We start from the raw sequence: 21,769 nt of genomic DNA, 5'->3' as shown, positions 1-21,769 counted from the left end.
ACCCTGACCACCCACTATTTTGTGCTTTTTATTCCTGCACATATTACATCATTACAGTGTATGTTTTTAAGTCGAAACAATTCTCTAACCTCAAATCAATATAACCTACATCTATTTGTCACCTCTGAGCATCACTGTCATTTAAACTGAGGGTAAAAAGGTATACACTGTACAATCATTTTTATTACCACATAAAGTTATATCCCAAAGACAGCAGTGAAGCACTGCTGCTATATATGCATAGAGCAACACACGCCACATAACATAGATATATAAGGTTTCAGAGATGTTATTCTTACCCACGACGGAACGGAGAGGGTGTATGCGTTCAGGGTGAGAGGTTGTGTGTGCACAAAACAAATGTTGCCATTTATCTCACACTGATTTTTGTTAAAGGTTTGTGATCTATCAGCAGAACAATTGCTTTTAAAGTAAGAATACAAAACACTAAGAGCAAGAAAAAAAAAAATATATATATATGTATATATTTAAATTTTGTTATTTATTCAAGAAAAAACCTATACACCAGGTTCATTTCGCAGAGTGTTACACAGAAGACTGAACATCAGTGTCATTACATTTTTTTAAACAGTCCACATGACAATGGAATATAGTATGCCAACGAAAGTGGTAGAACTAGGCTATGATTATCATTGGTAACATAAATAATGCTTCTGAAACACAAGATAGGCTCATATGTCAGACAACATTGATCACCAGACAACTTACCATAAACAGTTTTCACAGACCAAATTTCAAAAGATAATTAAACAATCAGACAAGTATTACGAATTTGCTTAAAGCTATTGGAAACACAATAGACAATAGTTTTTGGTTTTCTCAAATCAGGTTTTAAAGTCTACTTACCTACCAGTTTGATAGCTTGGCATGTTTTAGTTACAATTAAAAGGAGAATTAAACTTACCCAGCTTTTCTTTTAGAATGAAATAAATTTTAAAGCATGCATTCTGAAGGAATTTTGGCATAAAACCTTTAGTAAGTGATGTAGAAACATTTATGATTAGTTGGTAACGACATACCACAATACAAATAATTAATTAATTTTCAAGCTGATACAGAGTCGCCCGACAAATCACAGTAATGTACTGCTGTAACTTTCCGTACCACTTTAACAATGACAATAAGCTACTTTTAAATCCATTAAGTTCTTTTCAATGATGATCAAATTCAAGGTAAACACAGAGGTTGATTGGCAGTTTGAAATTTCTCAAGGAAGCTGTCTGGTGGCAACACTAACAGAAATAAGTTATAAATATAACCAATAGTTTTGCTGGAATTGAAGGGCAATGCATCTACACTAATCAAAAGAAGAGGGATCATTAACTATCGCTAAGAAATGGCTGTCTTGACAGATTCTCTCAATAACAATCCACTATCACTGACACTGGTGTAAACACTAACAATGCAAAATCATCATATATTACCCTAAATTAAAATTATTATTAAAAAATCTTTAAAATACAAGTACAAAATTCAGTTCAGATGTCAACAACAAGGAATTTACAAACTATGCTAAAAACACTTAACTTTAAGAACTTAAATGAAAATGAAGAGAAAAAAAATCAGAATAAAATAAAAACAAAAGAAATGCTTATGGAAACAGGTGATAGTGCATCCATGTTATATAAGCTGAATTTTTGTATTTGTAGGTATCATCTGCTTTTTGAAGTGAACTTCAGCTAGGAATCATTGCAGACTGATAATTTGTTCAATGTATCATTTTTATTCATGGTGACATTGGTTACGTACCTACTTAATATACCACACACATTAATCATGATTGAACCTAAAAATAGCAACATTTTAGCTCATAACCTAGAATTTGCACAGAAATCAGAATCAAATGTTTAACTTTAATATATAAATACTATTTAATGAAATGTTAATATCTATTCGAGCCAACATAAAATGACTGTACAGTAAAAAGTTGCATTCCTGAATTGTTGAAACAATTTTATAGACTCGAATTATAGCTAAAACTAACCAGGAAAACATCAGAATAATAAATTCCTGAAATATATAACAAAATAAAAATTCCAATAATTTTTTTAAAATTATATTGTGAAACTTTCTTTTAAGTAATATTATCCTCTTTTGACAGAAATAATATATATTTTATTTCCTAGTCCTTCCTAAACAAACATTATTCGCACCAAAAAATCATACCAATGGACTCTGATTTGTGATTTCCATAATTCTTAAGGAAAAATATAAAATATAACCATTTCTGTTAATTCTTAAGCCAACTGCTGATTCACACATGATCCTTTATGATACCCATACAACAATCATAAACCACTACCTTTGTATACATAGCTTTACTAATCGTTAACTCACCTTTACAATCCACTCACATTAAGATAAGTAGAAACACCTACAATTCAAAATCATCATAAAAAAACCCATATTAAGATTACCATCAAAAAATCTTCACGTACGTATACAAAATTTGGTTCAGAAAACAGAATTGTACAACCTAAATCAGGAATTCACAACTATGCTCGAAATATGTTTCTTTAAAAACTTTAACAGAGAATGAAGAATAATAAAAAGAAATTCTTGCCAACATTTCCCAAGGCAATTCAGAGTCCCAAGTGACACACATAGAAGCCACCAGACATTCGGTGCGCCGCAGGCAAGTAATTGGTAACCTTCGCGAGATACTGCAGACCTTCGACAAACATCTGCTTCGCGATGTCAACGCCCTGAACGTTCACGTCGTTCTGCCACGACTTCACCTCGTCATCGCGGGACACGTGGTGGCTGTACAGAACTTTCATGGTTTTCTTCGGGGCCAACACAGTTTCAGTCTCGAGTCCACCACTTAGCTGGGGGATCTGGTCCGCATCGTTCACGTACGCGAGTACCTGCAGCTCTTTGTCGATCACCCAGAGGAGGATGTACTGCGTCTCTATTGGAGAAAGTTTTGTTTCCAGTACGATCTTGCACAACATTCCCATCGTGCCACGGACGGCTTCTCCGATGACGGCGAGGAAATCGCCCAAAGCCATCTGTGGCGCGTTGTCGTCGCCCCAGGTCGTGGTGCACCGCCAGAGCTTAGCGGTGGAACCCTTGCATGTGCCCAGCCACGAGAAACACCTTGCGCACGAGAGTACCTCGCTTGCTTCCATTTGCAACCAGGCCGTGCTTAGAAGGACAAAGTACATTCCGTACAAACAATCAGTCTTCTTCACGTCCGAGGCAGCCACATCACAGACGTCGTCGGAGCCGGAACCGCCGTGGTTGTGGCAAAACCACTCGAACTGACTAGTCGAGTCTGTCGGGAGTGGTAGGACTCTCTTCACCGTGATATCGGTGAGGGACAACTTGTTGCCGCAACACCTACACAGCAAAGTGTGTGCGACATTTGGCACAATCCCAGGAACATATATGGATGCATTTTGCTCAAAAGATAAATTACGGAGTAAAGGAATAATTTCAGCAGCGAAAGAACCCGAAGTGTTTGTCAGTGGCTCAGTCTGCACTCGGAAACTAAGCGAATTCCCTCGCACTTGCAAACCAGACAAGCTTTTCGGTATTAATCTCATATCTGGTAACACAAATGTCTGGTCAATTTCACTTTCATTTGCTGTCCACGATACACAAATGCTATGCGATTTAATTGACACTTTAAAATGTGCCTTTCCTGTCAGATTTGATTTTGAGACCACAAAAACATTGCAAACTCGAATTCGAGGTCTCATTTCCACTATGACACACAGAATCATTGTTCACCAGAATCTGAAGGCTTAACGCAACCTTCAGCATTTGGTGGCTTATTGGTAACTTCTGTGACTTCAGGTTGGTTACTGGCTTCACCACCTGAAGGTTCATTGCTAACTTCAGGAATCTTCTTAACCAGCCCAATCTCTTCGTATCTGGCAAACAAGGTGCTGCTTTCTTTGAGAATGAACGGCAGCACTGCTTTCTGGTAGTAGTTGGACAAGATCTTCACGTTGCTTATCACAACTGACAACAGGTGAGCCCTTCCCACGAATGTACCTGAAACTCACACCATATACTAGTTTTAGGTGGAAATAAAATTAACAATCAACATTTCAAAAGAATAATCTTGTACAGTATACACAAAAATAATCCACCCCAATAATTGAAATAGGTTTCCTAATATTGCAAAGGCATGTAGACCTCCGAGAATAAATGCTGAATATACAGATGGCCTAATGATTATTTCAAGGCAAATTAGCAAATAAATAAGAACACAAACAATTCTTAAACACTTCTATATAAAATTACAAAATACCGTATTTACTCGCATAATGTCAGCAGTAATTTGGCTACAGTTTCTACAAAAAAAAAATGGGGTGCTGACATTATGAGGTAAAGTCCGGAAAAAAAATTTTTTTCCTCAAAATTTTACATGTTTTGTGTAGAGTAAAAAAATTGTTCTCTCATAATTAGTTTACTAGTACCCTGATTTTACGTATGCTCACAGTTCCGCGGATTGCATTAGTAAAATCGCTTCTTCGTAAAATTGGCACCCTTCCCTCGGCACAGTTGAAAGATATTAACGGCGGCACACTACTTCGCAGAGCGCTGGTGACTGGCGACCCTCCGCAGCGGACGTGAGAAATGTGACAGGTGTCGAGATAATTGGGTACCGGCGATTAGTGGAAGACGCCACTAATTTTTTTAAGTTATACTTCTAATGCGACTTCCAACAAGGTTACGTTAAATGTTTAACGCTACCATGGAGGGAGTATGAAAGCACTGTCTGCTTGTATGCGGTGTTCTACAAAACTACTATACGAATTTTAATGGGGTTTTCAAGTTAACTTGAGCGTAGCAGAGAAAGAAATATAAGCTTTATTTCATCAAAATCGGCTCAAGGAAAGAAAAGAAATCTTAATTTTATGACATACAATATAATCATTCTAAGCAGCCATTAAGTTTTGCTATTGTAAGGAACTAAGTAGAGAGTAAGAAAAAAATAAAGATCCTGACAGTTTGAAGTGTCGCCATATTTGTTTCAATTTTCAATACCCTTTTTGTATATTACAATTTAAATTGCAGAAAAAAAAATCATTTTTCATAGACACATAAATAGTGACTGTGTGTCATTTCTCTATGTCCACGAGGTCTCGCCGCGTCAATTTTCTCCTTGGGACGAACCCGTCCGCTTAGTTAAATAAACAGCTTTTGTTGTCGAATGATTACATGATATATTTCATGAAAATCTGCTCTTATAAAAAAGTTAGTTTTATAAACATTCAATAGGTGTCCCTCTCTCTCTCTGAAAATCAATCAATGAATCGTTACAAATTTATTTCCTTTATTTTTTTAGTTTGATTTGATACAATATGATTTCACTAAAAATCAATTTCTACCCCTTCCTATTTTCATTTCCACATTACAAAGTTTCATTAAAAACTATTTTTTAATGATGCCAAAGAAGTATAACTTCTCACGTGCGTAGCTAAGTACACGCACCCATTTATTTCTTCTCTCATTCGCGTGTGCGCTCCTATGTTCAGAAGCCGCAGCCAGCCTACACAAAATAAACGCTTTGCGTTAAAAGATATTTTTTTTTATCTTTGATTGAGATGGCAACTAACGGCACGGGGCAGATGTCTAATGTCTGCATTAGCCGGCGCCGGCGAGCCTCCCTCCCTGTCCCTTGCCCACTGTGTGTATAAAAAAAGTTACCGGCAGACGTCTGTGCATGCCAGTCCCCTCCTGGGAGTATTGAGAAGGTGAAACAGTGCACATGTATACCCACCACTTCTCCGCTACCTCCTCTACTTTGTGACGTAGTGCGAGTTGCAGCTGTTTTGTCCGTGCGTCTGCGCGTGGGATGTGTACTGGCTTGTGCTATATATAGCCCATCCCCTTGCAACTCGCATGACGTTGCAGGCAGCTGCGCAGTAGAGTACGAGTTTCTGAGTCCGGACGGTTTCACCACGCTACAAACCCTCTCAGCGACCGCTCCGGAGAAATGAACAACTCAAGGTCATAAATTTCCATCCCGTTACCGTGCCTTTCAGGGGTGGCCAAGGTTGCTTTGTCTGGTGCGGACTTTATGCGGATTAAAAAATTCTATTTCAAGTATTTAAAAAGAAATGTGCGGACATTATGTGATTAAATACTGTATATTTATTATGGAAACTCGGTTTGTGAAACCTAAATTTAAAGGGTTAAATGTTCTATGTTGTTTCTCACGCTTAGTTTGCAGTACAGAGTAAATGGCACCCAATGTTACTACGTTGATACTACTCTGCTTTTTAAAAATCTTATTTTGTTTACTATTGTTATTTATAATAATTTTAAATATGTATTTTTTTTTTTTTAAATTCTACTATTTGTTAATTTTTCTTAGAATATAAAACAGTGTCTATTAAAAGTATTATTATAGTTATCATTCTGAAAGAAAAAAAAATAATTTAATACTAAACACAAATTATTTTACAGGAGAAAATATTTGTGGCAATCAGTCACTATTACTTACAAGGCAGTATATTAAATAATGTGGTAAGTTCAAACACAATTTTTTTTATAGTAATGATGACCAAAAATTATGCAAAAGGTTGAAACCAAGATGGCAATTTCCTTAGTAGTAAAAAAAATGCAATTAAATGATAAGTCTTAATGAAATACCTACATAAAGAAGGAGTATTTCCATACTTCTCATTTTAAATTTCCATTCACATGTTTACGGCACAGTTCAAAGAATTTCCATTACATTACATTACATTACAAAGTTGTATCTAAAACTTTTGTGTTCTATGACCTGTATCTGGCAACAAAGCACACTGAAACAAGAACAGCACTAGTGGCATTAATCACACATTACAAAAGAGTGAGTAAATCCCCATTACAATGAACACAGAAAAACTAAGGATGAGACATGCTGCAACACTATAGACAATATATTTTTTTTTATTTTTGACAGTTGAGTAATTCAAATTTGAGATTTGCATTCACGAAAATTTGGGGATTGATCCATCACATATATCCCATTTATTAATCTATCTTAATTTAAATTTCTACACTAGACTCCAGCCTCTATGAACGGCACTGGCACGTGGCCAACGAATGGGCGAGAGCTGACATTTCAAAGACATAGAGGTCATTGAAATGCTGATGACATAACAGAGCAGTGGCTGACTAAATGAATGGGTCAAAGGGGAAACCCACTGTGGCACAACGTAAACGTACACCACGCCAGCCACTTGGGAAAGGTTGTGGGCTCTAGCCCACTGGGAGCGGAACAAAGGTTGCCCCGGTGCGGGAAGAGCGATCCGAACACCAAATACAGTCAAACCTCTATCTATCGTTTTTCAGGGGACCAACAAAAAAATTCAGTAGATGCGGACATTCAATAGATGTGGACTTCACTCTTAGATTTTGAAAAAAATATTTCAACCTCAAAATTAGTGTCAGAAATATATCAGTTACTTGTCATTAAAGTTTAATCATTTGAAAAAAAATAAAAATGGAAGCATTTTACTTAATTCAATTTACACTTGCAAAAAAAAAAACATACGCACAATAAACCATATACATGGAAATTAAAGTCTTTTTCAATATCCTGAAGTCTGAAATGTTTACTCATGCCATCAAATATAGATGTGTACTGAAGAAGCCGATTTTGCCAATATTTAGTTGAATCGGCATTTCTGCCTACTTCCGATACGCTTGTTAATTTTCGGCCGATATTACTGAAAAAACGTGAGACGTGAGAGACTGCCATAACCTAAAAATCCACGAGTACCCTTTTCACTTTTCGTAGTAGTACTGCATTCTTTCAGATCGCATTATTTCTTCGCAACATGTGCTAACCGTACATATAAAAATTTAACATGCTTTTTTTTCAGTAATGTTCTTTAATTTTAATATGTCTTAAATAAATACGTACATTACCATCACGGTAAATATACATCTCGGTTGTTACGGTAACTATAGTGCAAATGTGGTAGCTATCGTGCTTCTGTAGTATTATGGTATCAACAAAGAATCTGTAGTTCTTTTTATGGTAATTATCATAAGATAACAATTGGGTTTGTACTGTAGTTATGGTACATCATCCATATTTCTTCGTAAGTTGTTCATTTGTCTTTTCTTCGTGTTTACGTGCTCCATTACTCGGCTGCAAATTTAAGGTGATTTTTACTTATACAATCGTTACTGTTTTTATGACGGTTTCTGTCTAAGTAATGGTTATTTCTGCAAAATATTTATGGTTAAACGATCATTTATTATAATTTATAGTGACGGGACCACATATTTTGTACGATCAATGCGGATAAAACGATAATTCGAACATCGGTACAAGCGGACTTTTTTAACCTTAGTTGTATGGCAATTTTGGCGGGACCGTAGAAAGTATACGATAAACACGGACAATCGATACATGCGAGTTCGATAGATAGAGGTTTGACTGTAATGAAAATTATTTACATGAAATACAGTTCCAAATTTTTTACTTAGAATATATTAATTAATACTTCCATTCTGAATTACATCACATTTACTGTTTCTCTTTGCTTACACGTGGCATTTTTCTTAATCACGTGATTTTTTTCTCTCTCCTGTGTCCCATGAACAGCGTAGAACAGGGGTTATACTGTATGCACATACCTGGTGCATCGTATCTCAGGTTCGTGAAGTGAACGTGGAAATGGTAATACGATGGTTGGTAATGTACGTAAACTCGTAGCTGTGATCGCGGTAACTGGTACTTGTCTTCTATGACCTCCTGGAATAGAGTGAATACAGAGAAATTAATATGAAGTGTATTCAAGACCAACAAAGAAACAAATAATATAAAAACTAATCAACTTATAAATATGAGCGCTGAGTCCACATGCAGCAGAAGTGAAACTTGTTGTTTATCACACTGTTAGATATAGGAACACAATTTTCTTTGGCTGTGGTCGAAGATAAAATAAAATGCAATTCTTGAGTGCTAAATTATGCTATTGCACAAGTAAGTAATTGTGCAAGTATATTGCATCATTTCTATCTATCCTCTGCCATTTCCTCCTTTAACAATTCCCTTCCTGTACCGGTATCGGAATTTTCGTAACACTCAAAAATTGTAGCCCCTCCCAGCAAAGAAGTCTCACTTCTAAAGTTCATAACTACTCATTACATATGGATAGGAAAGATGGGTGGGAGATTGTTGTTATTTAGACTTCAACTATTAACATACAATACCAGATCCGCAAAAACCAACTTCCCTACTTCTTGTGGCATTGAAACTAACTACATTTTAGGTTATTAATTTTGTTTTATTTGGTTTTAGCATCTCATCAATCAGGCCTATATGAAACCTTGTTTTTTGATGCGAAACGAATATCAAATCAAATGTTAATTATCGCACAGTCAAAATAAATTGTGATGATAGTTCTCGGAAATGCTGTATTACACTAATTTTTGTAAACTACCTACAATATTAAAGTTAAAAAAAAAAATATTTTTTTAAGATTTGTAATGTTTGATCTGATTAAGTGATTGGGCCCTATGTATAACATAATTCCATAAAAATTAAAAGAGTGCCACCTTTTGAATTTTGTGATTAATCAACTTCATTCAAGTAAAACATATACAATGAAAAATTTTCCTGACGAATCAAATTGATTATTAAAAATAACTTTGACTGAATTGCTTAGTTGTAGCGTCGCACAGGCCTATTGTCAATAGAAAGGGCATTAGAGATGGTAAATTTTCTTGAATGACCTTCCACCCTTTAAAAACATTGCAACAGGGCATGCAGAAATGTCAACCATAGCCTCCACTTAGAAGCCAACACGAGTAAACAAACACTTTTGAAAATCTCCTAAAGTGTGACTGCCTTAATGAAGGCCAATTGTCAAAATCAAACATTACAAAATTTTTATGGCATGATAGCTGCTGAAACAAACATGGCAATTTTTAAATCTCTTCCCCTTTGCATCTGGGCCATGCTAGACTGTGATGGATGCCGAGACAAGAATGGAGCACTGACAGAATTAAGGGGTGAAGAATACGGCACCATCCTGATGAAACCCACCAACCCACTAAAACATGCACCACGTTTTCCATCCAACCACTTGCACGAAAAAACCAGGTTTCACTCAGTCGGTAACAGAACCCGGATGGCCTTACCACCACTCAACCACAATGCTGACGTAGTTCAAGTGAAGATACTTACACATCCTTTGTTAAGAATGTTTTCCAGGAGACTTAAGTGATCGCCTGTGAGATCCCGCAGCGATTTTAACCCTTTCTTGTGCACGATGGCGACTAAGTACAGGTTCTCAATCAATTTTGTGTCCCACTTCAAGTCGGGCAGCAAAATAAACCCATTCTCTGGATCTGGGTCTTCGAAGACGATGCGTTCCACTTCCGACTCGTGGTTCAAGATGTTGTAGACCCACTGAAACAGACAGCGCAGTACAGTATGGTTTAACTAACCTGATGAACCAATTTCATTTCTCCTTCAGTTTTTATAACAAAGAATTTTTATTTAGGCATATAAACATGCAAAATAAATAATACGAAACAGGAACGTGTCAATTTTTGGATTAGAAAACTAAAACCTTTTCAGACATAATTAACAAATGATTTACAGTAGAACCCTGTTATGTCTCTGCTTAAAAATCATACTTTTTTAAGTCCTGACATATTCCCCATAAGGACAATGTATTTATTTTCTATGTATAAAATTTTCACGAATGGTGCATTTCCTGCTTATAATGTAGGATTGTAGGCAAAAATACAATTTGGAAGTGCATTGGAACACTATAAAAGTTTAATTTATTTCATTCATAGGTAGGAATCCCAAAAAACACATGTTTATGCGGCGAAGGAATTAGACATACGCATTTACACTCTACTTTTCATGAAAAACAGAAGCTGGAAGCTCAACTAAGTTGATGAGAAATTGTTGGCTGGCTAAGCAAATTCGAGCATCGACTGTACCCATGAGTGGTAGTACCATTAAATTTGTTTACATAGCTCGAGTCCCAGCGGTAAAAATTTCAAACACTGGCAAGTGCTAAATTGATATTTTCTGCTAAAACATTTTCCTGCTTATAATGTATATTTACTTTTGCCTCCTTGAAAAATTTTATAAAAGGGTTCTGTTGTAAGTAGATAGTCTGCAAAATTTTCATGACTTTCTGCAACGTTACTGTTCATTTAGTGACTTTTGTGACCAGTCCTTCAGTTTTTTATTTTTCCCTGCCTTTCATGACCTGAAGACATTAATAAAAGTAAGCTTGAAACTTAACAAATACTGGGAATATTACATGTTTTTGTTTATGTACGAGTAAGGATTGTCTCCACATACATACTGTAGAGCTACTGTAGGAGTTTAGGCCCCACTTGGAGTGCCAATTAAATATGTGGGGAAACTTCCTTACTACTTGAGGCCCCACACACTAAAACGTTGGGCTGAATTTAAAAAAAACTGTGTAATAAATTTTATTTCTTAATTGTGTGGGTCTCCCCTGGTAGTGTTGATGTCATGTAGGTCACAGTTAGGTGTTACTTGATTGGTTAGGAACATACATAAATACACACTGGGTAGGTGAAATTACAAATGACATAACACAACACTTTGAATATAAAATATAGAATTATTTTATTCCCAATGCAAAACGATTTAAAAGATTTCAATCTTATTAATATATTTAATTTAATTGCTCTTCATATTCAAACAACAACCTAACTTAACATTGACATCATAGGAATTCAATAAAAGTTCAATTACCAGGAGTTATGTTGCGCACATTTAAATATTTTTCAAAAGTCTTTATTTGGGTTCGTTGACACTACACAGTTTTTAATTAATGTTTTTAGGGAACTTAAAATCAATTTACCTCGGCTAGTTAGGTTCAAAAATCATCGGCAGAGCTCAGAGCCTCTCATCTATAGGACCACTGAGTCTGTTAATTAGTGTATAAATTCGTAAAATTTATCTCCAAGTATTATTTAAATCATCTATAAAGTCAATTTAATTCATGAAATCAAAGTTTATATTAAGTTTCGGCGACGATGCGACATATAAACGGGAGTTGCGTGATTCGTGCATAAGATTAGGAGACACAAAAAAATCTGAGCACTTTTATTACTCATGTTATTCACTCCTATATTATTTATCTTTTTAGATAAATCCTATTTCAGTATTCTGAACTCCCTAATGGTTCATAATTATCATCCTCTATCCAGGATGCCTGATGCTAAATAGCTAATTTTCAGGATTTAAAATCGCCGACGTCACGAAGTTGCCGCTCATTCAGCTGGCCATTAAGAACTCTCTTTCTTACTAGTTTCTCAAATAAACCAACTCAACTTTTAAATGGTGGCCCGTGATTGGCCAAAAGAACCACATCAGTTACTTAATTTCTTACCGAAAACGTGAACTCCGAACGCAACAATTGCGCGGATAACAAAATTTCACTTACATTTTAAATAAACAAATTCCAAAATAATAATTTACATTATAAATAAACGGCGTTAATTTTACCGTTTACAGATTCCAAGTCCATTAGTCCTTAGAGGGGTATCAACAATATATAGTTCAAATAGTCCGGTAAAAATCCAAAGAATCACTTTTCCATAGACATACATAACAAAATATTGCCGTTTCTGAAAATAAATAATATTATACATAGAGCAAACAAAATAAAATAAATCATAAATAATAATAAATAATTAAACTGTCAAAACAAACATGTTGCAGTACAGAACATACATGGGTCATTCCACGCAAAAGGGGAAATTTCATATCCCAGCCTCATTTCTTAAATAAAATATTGTGCAATAAACGTGACAATTTTTTTAATAATGTACTATAAATTGTTTTAAAAGACAGTAAACTTGAAATGTCAGATAATTTTAAAAAAATGTATTTAAAAAAATAGTTTAGCCTGGAAATATCATTCCCTCACTGTTCCCCAACCACAGTTAACATGTTGTGACACAATTTCTTTTTGAAAGTTATGAGCAATGAGATTTCATAATTATTAGGGTTAATCCAAACAATTAAAAGTTTTAGAAAATGTGTACATTTCATTTTTCCTACCTATCGTCTTAAAAATAAAAAAAGTTAAATTATGTCCCCATGTTCGGGTATCATTCCCTCACATCTCGATGTTAACTAATTTTTTGGTCAGTAGATGCCTATGAAGGCCATTGCTAGTGAGTCAGTAGATAGCTATCTTAGTTGTTGATGTGAAGCTGTGATAGTTTCAGGCTCAATGGTGATTATTAATTTTTTATAAATTCAATAAGTTTTGAAATTTCATGAGTATTTTTTCTACACATCATTCCCTCACAAATCATTAATCAGCTGTAAGTAAAGTAAAAAATTTAGTTTTAATAGTTTTACGTAACAATAAATGGGTATTTCCCCAAACTGTAAGGAAAAGTTTAACAAGTTCAACCTGCTGTGTTTGAGGAACAGCTAACTACAATTTCATCATTCCCTCACCATCATTCCCTCACTATGAGGGAATGATAAGTGTTGTGAGGGAATGATGTCCAATGTACACAAGAAACCATCAGACTTGGTAAGAGAGCTTTGTTGTTGCAAAGACAATTTAGCTTGTCTTCAGAGAAAATGCAATGCTTGCAAGAGCAAGACTATTTACTATGAAATCGAGATCCTGAGCAAGAAGTCAAAGTAAAAAAGTGTATGGTAAAAGTGCAATGGATAGAGGTTAAAGGCCAAAAAAAGAAGGTAAGTAAACCATTAAAAGAAGAGTTTATTATTGATGTAAGATCATTGGTAACTGAGCTGGAAACTATCTTTCCTAGATACCATCTCCATATAGGAAATATTGCACACCAGTACAAGACTCTAAATGCAGCAAAAAATCGGTTGGATGAAAGTTCTGCATTTATTCATATATACTTTAGTGAGAACTATAATTGCAAATTCAGTGAAGAAATACAGGCTGTTCATTTTGGTGGAGGAAGGGAACAAATTACCCTTCACACTGGTGTACTTTATCTTAAACAAGAAAATTGAAGGCAAACTTTCGTCCTGTGTCAAGGCACATACATTTTATTCATTGAGCAAGTCATTGAGACATGATGCATTTTCGGTTTGGGCTCATCTTAAGCCTGTTTTCGAGTGGGCATCCCAACAAAATATCAACTTGACAAACATACACATACAGAGTGATGTGAGTTGTTACACAGTATAGGAATAAAACAATGTTCTGCATATAAAAAAAACTAAAAAAAACTAAGTCATGTATTTCCCAACATTTCAATTTTTACTTGGAACTACACCGAGTCAGGGCACGGCAAAGGTGGTCCTGATGGTATTGGGGGAACGTTGAAATGAACTGCTGACCGCATAGTTGCGCAAGGCAAATATGTTGAAAATTTTGAGTGCCTTACAAAAACAGCATTATCCAGGTGTGAAGATTTTTGAAATTCAACACAAAGACATTAGTGCAATGGAAGATCTAGCCAAACATGCAGGAAATGTTAAGTGTTTCGCCGGCACATTGAAAGTGCATCAGGTTATGTTCAATTCGGCTTTTCCAGTTCTACATTTCAGAAGTTTAAGTTGTTTTGAATGCAAAAGTGAATGCTCTCACTTCCACTTGGGCAAAGGTTTTCAACTTGAAACATCTGCAGCTACCAGTAATGTAATGCAAGACAAACCAGAAAGCAAAACATCTGGTCCTTCTTCCAGAAACCCCAATAAAGGTACTATACTTTTTCTACCTACAGAGACTGACAAATCTGTTTTGTTAGGCTCAAAGAAAAACCTCCGATATGAAGATGTCTATTCATCATCGGATGAAGATGATAATCTAGGGACCAAAAACTCTCTTCCACTCGGAAGTTTTGTCCTAGTTCGTTTTAGCAGTGACAAGAAGAAAAAGAACACAACAAAAAATTTGCCAGTTCCTGGGAATTATCCAAAGTTGTGTGCAAAACAATGAAATCGAAGTTTTGAAAAATTCTTGTGGGGACAATACATTATTTTATGTAGATGAAAATGATGTATGTTTTGTATCTGTTAAACAAATTGTTGCCACTGTCACAACTCCTATTGTTATTAACAAAGGGTGTAGGATTTTTTATAAATTTAAAGACCCAATTCGAGTCTTCTAATGACATGCCAAGGCTTTATTTTCCCTTCAGATATTGTAATTTGTGGTAAGATAAATATAGTGTACGTAGTTTGTAAAACTAGATTCAAATTGTAATTTAAACTTGGCATAGCAAACTCACGAGACTGATTACATGCTGTTTTAGCAACTGATTATGCTTAAATTAGTATTTTAATATTGAAAGTTGTACATTATTCAATTGAAAATTATGTAACTTTGGTTAAGAAACAAACATGTTGCCAAGGAAACCAGAATATCAGAACCGAATCATTCCCTCATTCTACATTTATCATTCCCTCACACGTCATTCCCTCACCCATCATTCCCTCACATCAGAGAGAAATATTTTATTTATAAATGTGTTGAAATTCAATATTGTTCACTGCCCATATAAGTATTCAGTTACTGAGGTCTTATGGTTCACTTTGACTAAATAAAAACCATTTTCAAAAAATTTTTTTTTACAACTGTCTCACAATATATATTTGCCCTATTACATGGAATGACCCACATACATACATACATATATTCATACCTGAATGTTAAACTGCTCCTTTTCCAAATATGGCAATGTTACAGATTCGTAAAGGTCAGCTGTTTCTTCAATAAAATGAAAAGGCTGCCATTCGTACTTCTTCAAATGATGCTCTGTGGCTGGATGTATTATTGTAGTTTTGATTGCTATAAAAGTACACACAATAATGGATTTGAAAACATAATAAATGGAATTGAGTATTTCAGGAACTTTTCATGGTTTCATTAAAAAAAAAAAACAGTTAAAATTAATTCTGTCAATACCTTTCTCTAAGGGGTCGTCCATTAATCAGGTGATTTTTTTTTTAGCAAATTTTTAACTCCCCCTCACCCCTAGTGATTTGTGGTGAGGTTTCAGACTAACCCCCCCCCCCCCCCCACCACCCCAATAAATCAAGTGTATTTTTTTTGGCACAAAATATTTTTAAAAATTTCAGAAATTTATCTTTAAATATAGGTATAATCTAATTCAATTCTGGAAAATTAAGCACAGTGATAAAAATGTCCAGACACACATTAAGGTTGCAGGTTTATTCTCACTGGCATAAAAATAATAAAGGAAAGGCTTATATGTGATTTACGCATGTATTCGGCGCCAAAATCACAGTCTTACTGGCGACTGGCAAGCCGAGCCGGGTGGTTCATGTTGCGGTGGGCGGGGATATTGTTGCCTGGCTACGGCGAGTCAGGTCACGCGTCGCTTTTCGGTTTTGTAGAAATTGCACGAAAAAATAAATACACGTGATATCTCTCTACACCCTCCCTCCCCCCTTTCCCCCCCCCCCCTTTTTCATCGAGCCTCACGTGATTAATGGACGATCCCTAAACACAGATTCACAATGCATACCAACATGACAGCGACAAAGTCTCTCTAGAAATTCAGAGTGTAGTTTGAAAAAAAATCGTGTTCATTCGACTTATGATCATAATTCATTATTATATGATTTCGTAAATATGTAGTGTAGCGGTAATTGCGGAAAAAAAAAAAGTTAAAAATCCGAAAATACTTTTATTATATGCTCTTTCACTTCCTCTTTTCATTAAACCCGGCGGAGATAAGAATTACTAATACTTTAGGATATATCGCCGTTCTTGTTTTGCAATACAAAACCTGTGCTATCATTCGACCGCAGAATTTTTTTTATTTTTCGTGTGTTCGTGAATGCCTAATCAATTAATATGGTCGATTAGGTCAGGTCAGTTACATTATAAATACTTTCAAACTAAGCAGACATCAAATATAATGTGAATTAATTTTAATGATTGTTTAGTTTTAAGTATTTATATAACTTTGTTTTGCCATAAAAACTATTAATACTGTAACTTCACATAAAGCAGTAATGGCTATGTATTATGCAAACATATATTCAATAATGAGATATGGTGTTATTTTTTGGGGAAATTCCTTAAATTGGCTAAAGATATTTAAGCTTCAAAAACGGGTTATTAGAATTATTTATAATCTTAGTAAGACAGATTCTTGTAGGCCTATTTTCTTGAATAACAAACTCTTAACATTTCCAGCCATTTATATATATTCGGTTGTCATTTATGTAATTCAAAATATTAAGTATGTAAAGAATAATGAAATACATAATCACTTTACCAGATCCATTTATAAGAATCATATTCCTTTTCATTCAACAAAAAAATACGAATTGAACCCTTTTTACATGGGCCTTAAACTAATAAATGTTCTACCGATATCCCTGTTAAATACAGCATCCCAATCACATACCATATTTAAACGACATCTCAAAGATTACCTACTACGAATAGCTCCATACTCTGTTAATGAATTCCTCAGTGCATCTACATAAATTGCTGCATTGTTTTTTATTATCATTTTTTATTGTATCATATATTATTGTGTTATAATGTATTTTTTTATATTGTTTTGTTAGTGTATTATGATGTTGTATTTTATTTATAATGTTACTGACAAAAACTGGACATATGTACTGTCAAATATAGGATGCTAATAAATGAAATGAAATGAAAACTGACCAAACAAACCGGGACAAAGGATGAACAGTAGGAACTCACGTATTTTTTTTTTACTTATTACTTGCGCAACAACATCCAACTAACAAATAAAACATTGAAATTTGAAACATTAAAAACTCACCTAGTTAGAGGCGGGTACAATTCCTTTGCCATTAGTAGAAAATAATGTAGTTGTTCATCTACGTCGCGAAAAAAAAAAATTCATACTCGTAAACAAGACGTAATGGTGAAAGCTGCATGAATTCACAGGTATTGTGATGAAAATTTAAAAATTTGTTATCTCCTAAAGTATTTGGAATTTATTATCTCCGCCGGGTTTAATGAAAAGAGGACGCTAAAAAACATAGAATAAAAGTATTTTCGGAATTTTTAATTTTTTTTTTTTAACAATTATCGCCCAACTATGAAAATTAAAAAATTTGATATCTCCTAAAGTATTTGGAATTTATTATCTCCGCCGAGTTTAATGAAAAGAGGAAGTTAAAGAGCATATAATAAAAGTATTTTCGGATTTTTAGCATTTTTTTTCCGCAAATACCGCTACACTACATGTTTACCTATAATTTTTTTTAAAGTACAGGATCTTTCTAAATACTGAACTGAAACAGCAAGCATCACGTATCACAGGATCAAGCCAACAGGTTAATGCCATCAGGATATTTTGACATACTGAATTAAAACATCAAGCATCATATACCACAGGATCCAGCCTTCAGGATCCACAGATAAACTTCAATAGGAAACAGAAGTACTAGCATATTTTAAATTCTCCATTCTTGGCAACACTTGTGCTAAACAGACATATACTATCGCGGATCAACAATAATTGGCGGGGGCAGTGTGAAAACACAGGTATACTGGTATAGTAATGTAAGCTATAAACTATTATTTTTCACAAACCAGTATAGGCCTATAAATTAAGAAAACCACCCCTACAGGGTAAATTTAGGGACGTGTGTGATTTGTGAAAACGAAACTATGTTTTCCGAATTTTTCTTTCTATTCTAAAAAGCCGCGACGTACCTACGATAATTACTGAACCTGTTTTGCCCATTCCAGATTATTTTGCAGGGTCACCACTAGGTGCTTATACTCATCGGTTTCCTTTATCTCCTGCCCCTTTTAGTTACACACATCCCTCGTTACCTTCCTCTTTATTGCGTACCATATGTTTTCTGTAAGTAAGAAAATCTGCAATCCGTAAATATGTAGTTGGGCGATATGTGTTTAAAATAAATTTTTTAATTCGAAAATACTTTAATTCTATGCTCTTTAACTTCTTTTCATTAAACCCGGCGGGATAAGAAATTCCAAATACTTTAGGAGATATCAAATTTTTTAATGAAGGGAAATTGGGTGGGCCGGGGAAAGTTGTCAAAATTGATGAGCCTAACATTGGTAAGCGTAAGAATAATAAGAGGCGAGTCATCCAGGATCAGTGGGTTTTTGGCGGAATCGAGAGAAATGGTAATAACATTTTTCTCATTCCTGTCAAAGATCGTGCTAGCAGAACGCTCCTGCGCATGATCAAAAAGTACATTTCACCTGGAACAACAATTATAAGCGACTGTTGGCGTGCTTATAATTGTCTTTCCCAGCATGATTAACTTCACCTGAAGGTAAATCATAGTATGAACTTTGTTGATCCCGAAACACTGGCGAACACCCAAAGAATACACACACTTTGGCGGGAAGTAAAGCAGAATGTACAGCTGTTGAACTTCTGGAGGGAGGGGAGAAGCGGAAAGCCTGACCTGGGGGTAGAGCACGGAGTGGGGGGAAACGAGGACTAGGAAGGCCAGCCCTCACGTCGTTTGGTAACAACAGTACCTCGATATGGTCCACAAGTTGACCACTACGTCAGGTACCTTGCGGAATTCATGTTCCGTCGGAGATATCGCGACGTAGGTGAACAACATTATTTTCTACTAATGTCAAAGGAATTGTACCCGCCTCTAACTTTGGTGAGTTTTTAACGTTTCAGATTTTAATGTTTTATTTGTTATTTGGATATTGTTGCGCAAGTAATAAGTAAAAAAAAAATTACGTGAGTTCCTACTGTTCATCCTTTGTCCCGGTTTGTTAGGTCAGGTCAGTTACATTATAAATACTTTAAAACTAAACAACCATTAAAATTAATTCAAATTATTTTTAATGTCCGCTTAGTTTAAAAGTATGGTAAATATTTACAATCGCGGTAGATGCCAAAAATAATGCTAAAAATCCGAAAATACTTTTATTCTATGCACTTTCACTTCCTCATTTCAAATCAACCGGCGGAGATAATAAATTCCAAATACTTTAGGAGATATCGAATTTTTTAGTTTCATGATATGTAGAGTCGCGGTAGATGCCAAAAAAAATGTAAAAAATCCTAAAATACCTTTATCATATGCTCTTCAACTTCCTCTTTTCATTAAAAGCGGCGGAGATAATAAATTCCAAATACTTTAGGAGATATCGAATTTTTAAATTTTGCAATACAAGACCTGTGGAACCATTCAAGCGGCGCCATTTTTGTTATTTTGCCGTGTTCGTGAATACGTGAATCGTGAATGCGTAATTAATAAAATGGTTGATTAGGTCAGGTCAGTTACATTATTAATACTTTCAAACTAAGCCGACATTAAAAATTATTTTGTGAATTAATTTTAATGGCTGTTTAGTTTTAAAATATTTATAATGTAACTGACCTGACCAAACAAACCCGGACAGAGGGTGAACAGTAAACTAAAATGGTCGATTATGTCAGGTCAGTTACATTATAAATACTTTAAAACTAAGGTGATATTAAAAATAATGTGAATTAATTTTAATTATTCTTTAGTTTTAAATTATTTATAATGTAACTGACCTTACCTAACAAACCCGTAACAAAGGATGTACAGTAACAACTCACGTAATTTTTTTTGTTACTTATTACTTGCGCAACAATATCAAAATAACAAATAAGACTTTAAAATTAGAAACGTTAAAAACTCACGTAAGTTGGAGGCGGTAATTAAACAGCGTTTTAAACAATAATTGAACTAAATAATCACGTATTAGTTCATTTGAATTCTGGCCTATCACGAACAATCACGTGACATCATTATCCAATAAAAAAATAGATACTCGTACGTAAACAAGAAACAATGGTGCACGCACGCCACAGGAATGCGCTGGTTTTGTGCTGAAATTTAAAAATTCGATATCTCCTAAAGTATTTGGAATTTCTAATCTCCGCCGCTTTTAATGAAAAGAGGAAGTTGAAGAGCATATAATAAAGGTATTTTCAGATGTTTAGCATTTTTTTGGCATATACCGCGACTCTACATATGATGAAATTAAAAAATTCGATATCTCCTAAAGTATTTGGAATTTCTTACCTCCGCCGGTTGTTTTGAAAAGAGGAAGTGAAAGGGCACAGAATAAAAGTATTTTCAGATTTTTAGCATTTTTTTTGGCATCTACCGCGATTGTAAATATTTACCAAAAGTATTTATAATGTAACTGACCTGACCTAATCGACCATTTTAATTAATTATGCATTCATGAACACACGGCAAAATAAAAAATGCTGAAGATCCAATGATTGCACAGGTCTTGTATTGCAAAATAAGAACGGCGATATCTCCTAAGTATTTGTAATTTATATCCGCCGGGTTTTATGAAAAGAGGAATTTAAAAAGCAATCCACTCTACCACCCTCACAACCTTAACATACCTCTCTACTATACCCCTAACTTACTGTTATATTGCTGCCTTGGAAAGTATTCGTAATTCCCGTAAATGTCGTTGCTGAAAACCTTTTTCAACACACTTTCACTGTCCAAAAACAATTGTAAATTGTCAACATCAAAAGGTTCTTTTTCCAAAACAACGATAGCACTTCCAGTTTTTTCATCAAACGTGCCCTCCAAACAAACGGTTTTCCTGTCACTATTACTACTTAATACGCGTTTCTGAACAAATCCTGTAAAGCTTTCCAAAGTATTGTGAACACTTTCTTCCTGATCTACCTTTTCCTCAAGAAGTGGATTTTCCACACACACAACTTCCACATTTTCCGCCATTTTTATACAGTACAACCGTTGAGTTACACCATAGATAAAGGATAAATAACCGATAACTCCACCATCGAAGTTTCG

The 21,769-nt window shown here is 34.8% G+C and overlaps 3 protein-coding genes across 3 annotated transcripts in view; 1 reads left to right on the top strand and 2 right to left on the bottom strand.

Annotated features, from left to right (window-relative positions):
• Positions 1-483: 483 nt before the first annotated feature.
• On the bottom strand, positions 484-3,725 carry LOC134538675 (uncharacterized). Its single transcript, XM_063380092.1, has one exon. The coding sequence runs from the start codon at positions 3,723-3,725 to the stop codon at positions 2,604-2,606; it is 1,122 nt and encodes a 373-aa protein (XP_063236162.1). The 3' UTR covers positions 484-2,603.
• LOC134538673 (m7GpppX diphosphatase) lies at positions 484-21,769 on the bottom strand. The gene is made up of 5 exons (XM_063380090.1): positions 21,370-21,769; positions 15,634-15,779; positions 10,172-10,396; positions 8,617-8,734; positions 484-4,023 (listed from the first exon to the last, which is right to left on the bottom strand). The coding sequence occupies exons 1-5, from the start codon at positions 21,692-21,694 to the stop codon at positions 3,746-3,748; spliced, it is 1,092 nt and encodes a 363-aa protein (XP_063236160.1). The 5' UTR covers positions 21,695-21,769; the 3' UTR covers positions 484-3,745.
• Positions 5,968-21,769, top strand: part of LOC134538676 (beta-lactamase-like protein 2 homolog) — a 28,149-nt gene continuing 12,347 nt past the window's right edge. Inside the window, exon 1 of the mRNA XM_063380095.1 lies at positions 5,968-5,988. Within this exon, the coding sequence (XP_063236165.1) occupies positions 5,975-5,988 (14 nt within the window). The 5' untranslated portion in view covers positions 5,968-5,974. The remainder of the gene's footprint in view (positions 5,989-21,769) is intronic.

Source organism: Bacillus rossius, chromosome 14 (genome assembly GCF_032445375.1).
Source record: "Bacillus rossius redtenbacheri isolate Brsri chromosome 14, Brsri_v3, whole genome shotgun sequence".
Taxonomy (NCBI): Eukaryota; Metazoa; Arthropoda; class Insecta; order Phasmatodea; family Bacillidae; genus Bacillus; species Bacillus rossius.
This window is presented reverse-complemented; position numbering and strand designations above follow the sequence as displayed.

Bases quoted from the DNA above. Each gene is read 5' to 3' on its own strand.
- LOC134538673 (XM_063380090.1), bottom strand. From the start codon at position 21,694: ATGGCGGAAAATGTGGAAGTTGTGTGTGTGGAAAATCCACTTCTTGAG. The intron at 15,780-21,369 runs GTAAGTTAGGGG...GTACTTTTATAG, and splicing joins TCCAAGGCAGCAATATAACA to CAATCAAAACTACAATAATA. The intron at 8,735-10,171 runs GTAAGTATCTTC...ACTCTATTCCAG, and splicing joins ACATTCTTAACAAAGGATGT to GAGGTCATAGAAGACAAGTA.
- LOC134538675 (XM_063380092.1), bottom strand. From the start codon at position 3,725: ATGAGACCTCGAATTCGAGTTTGCAATGTTTTTGTGGTCTCAAAATCA.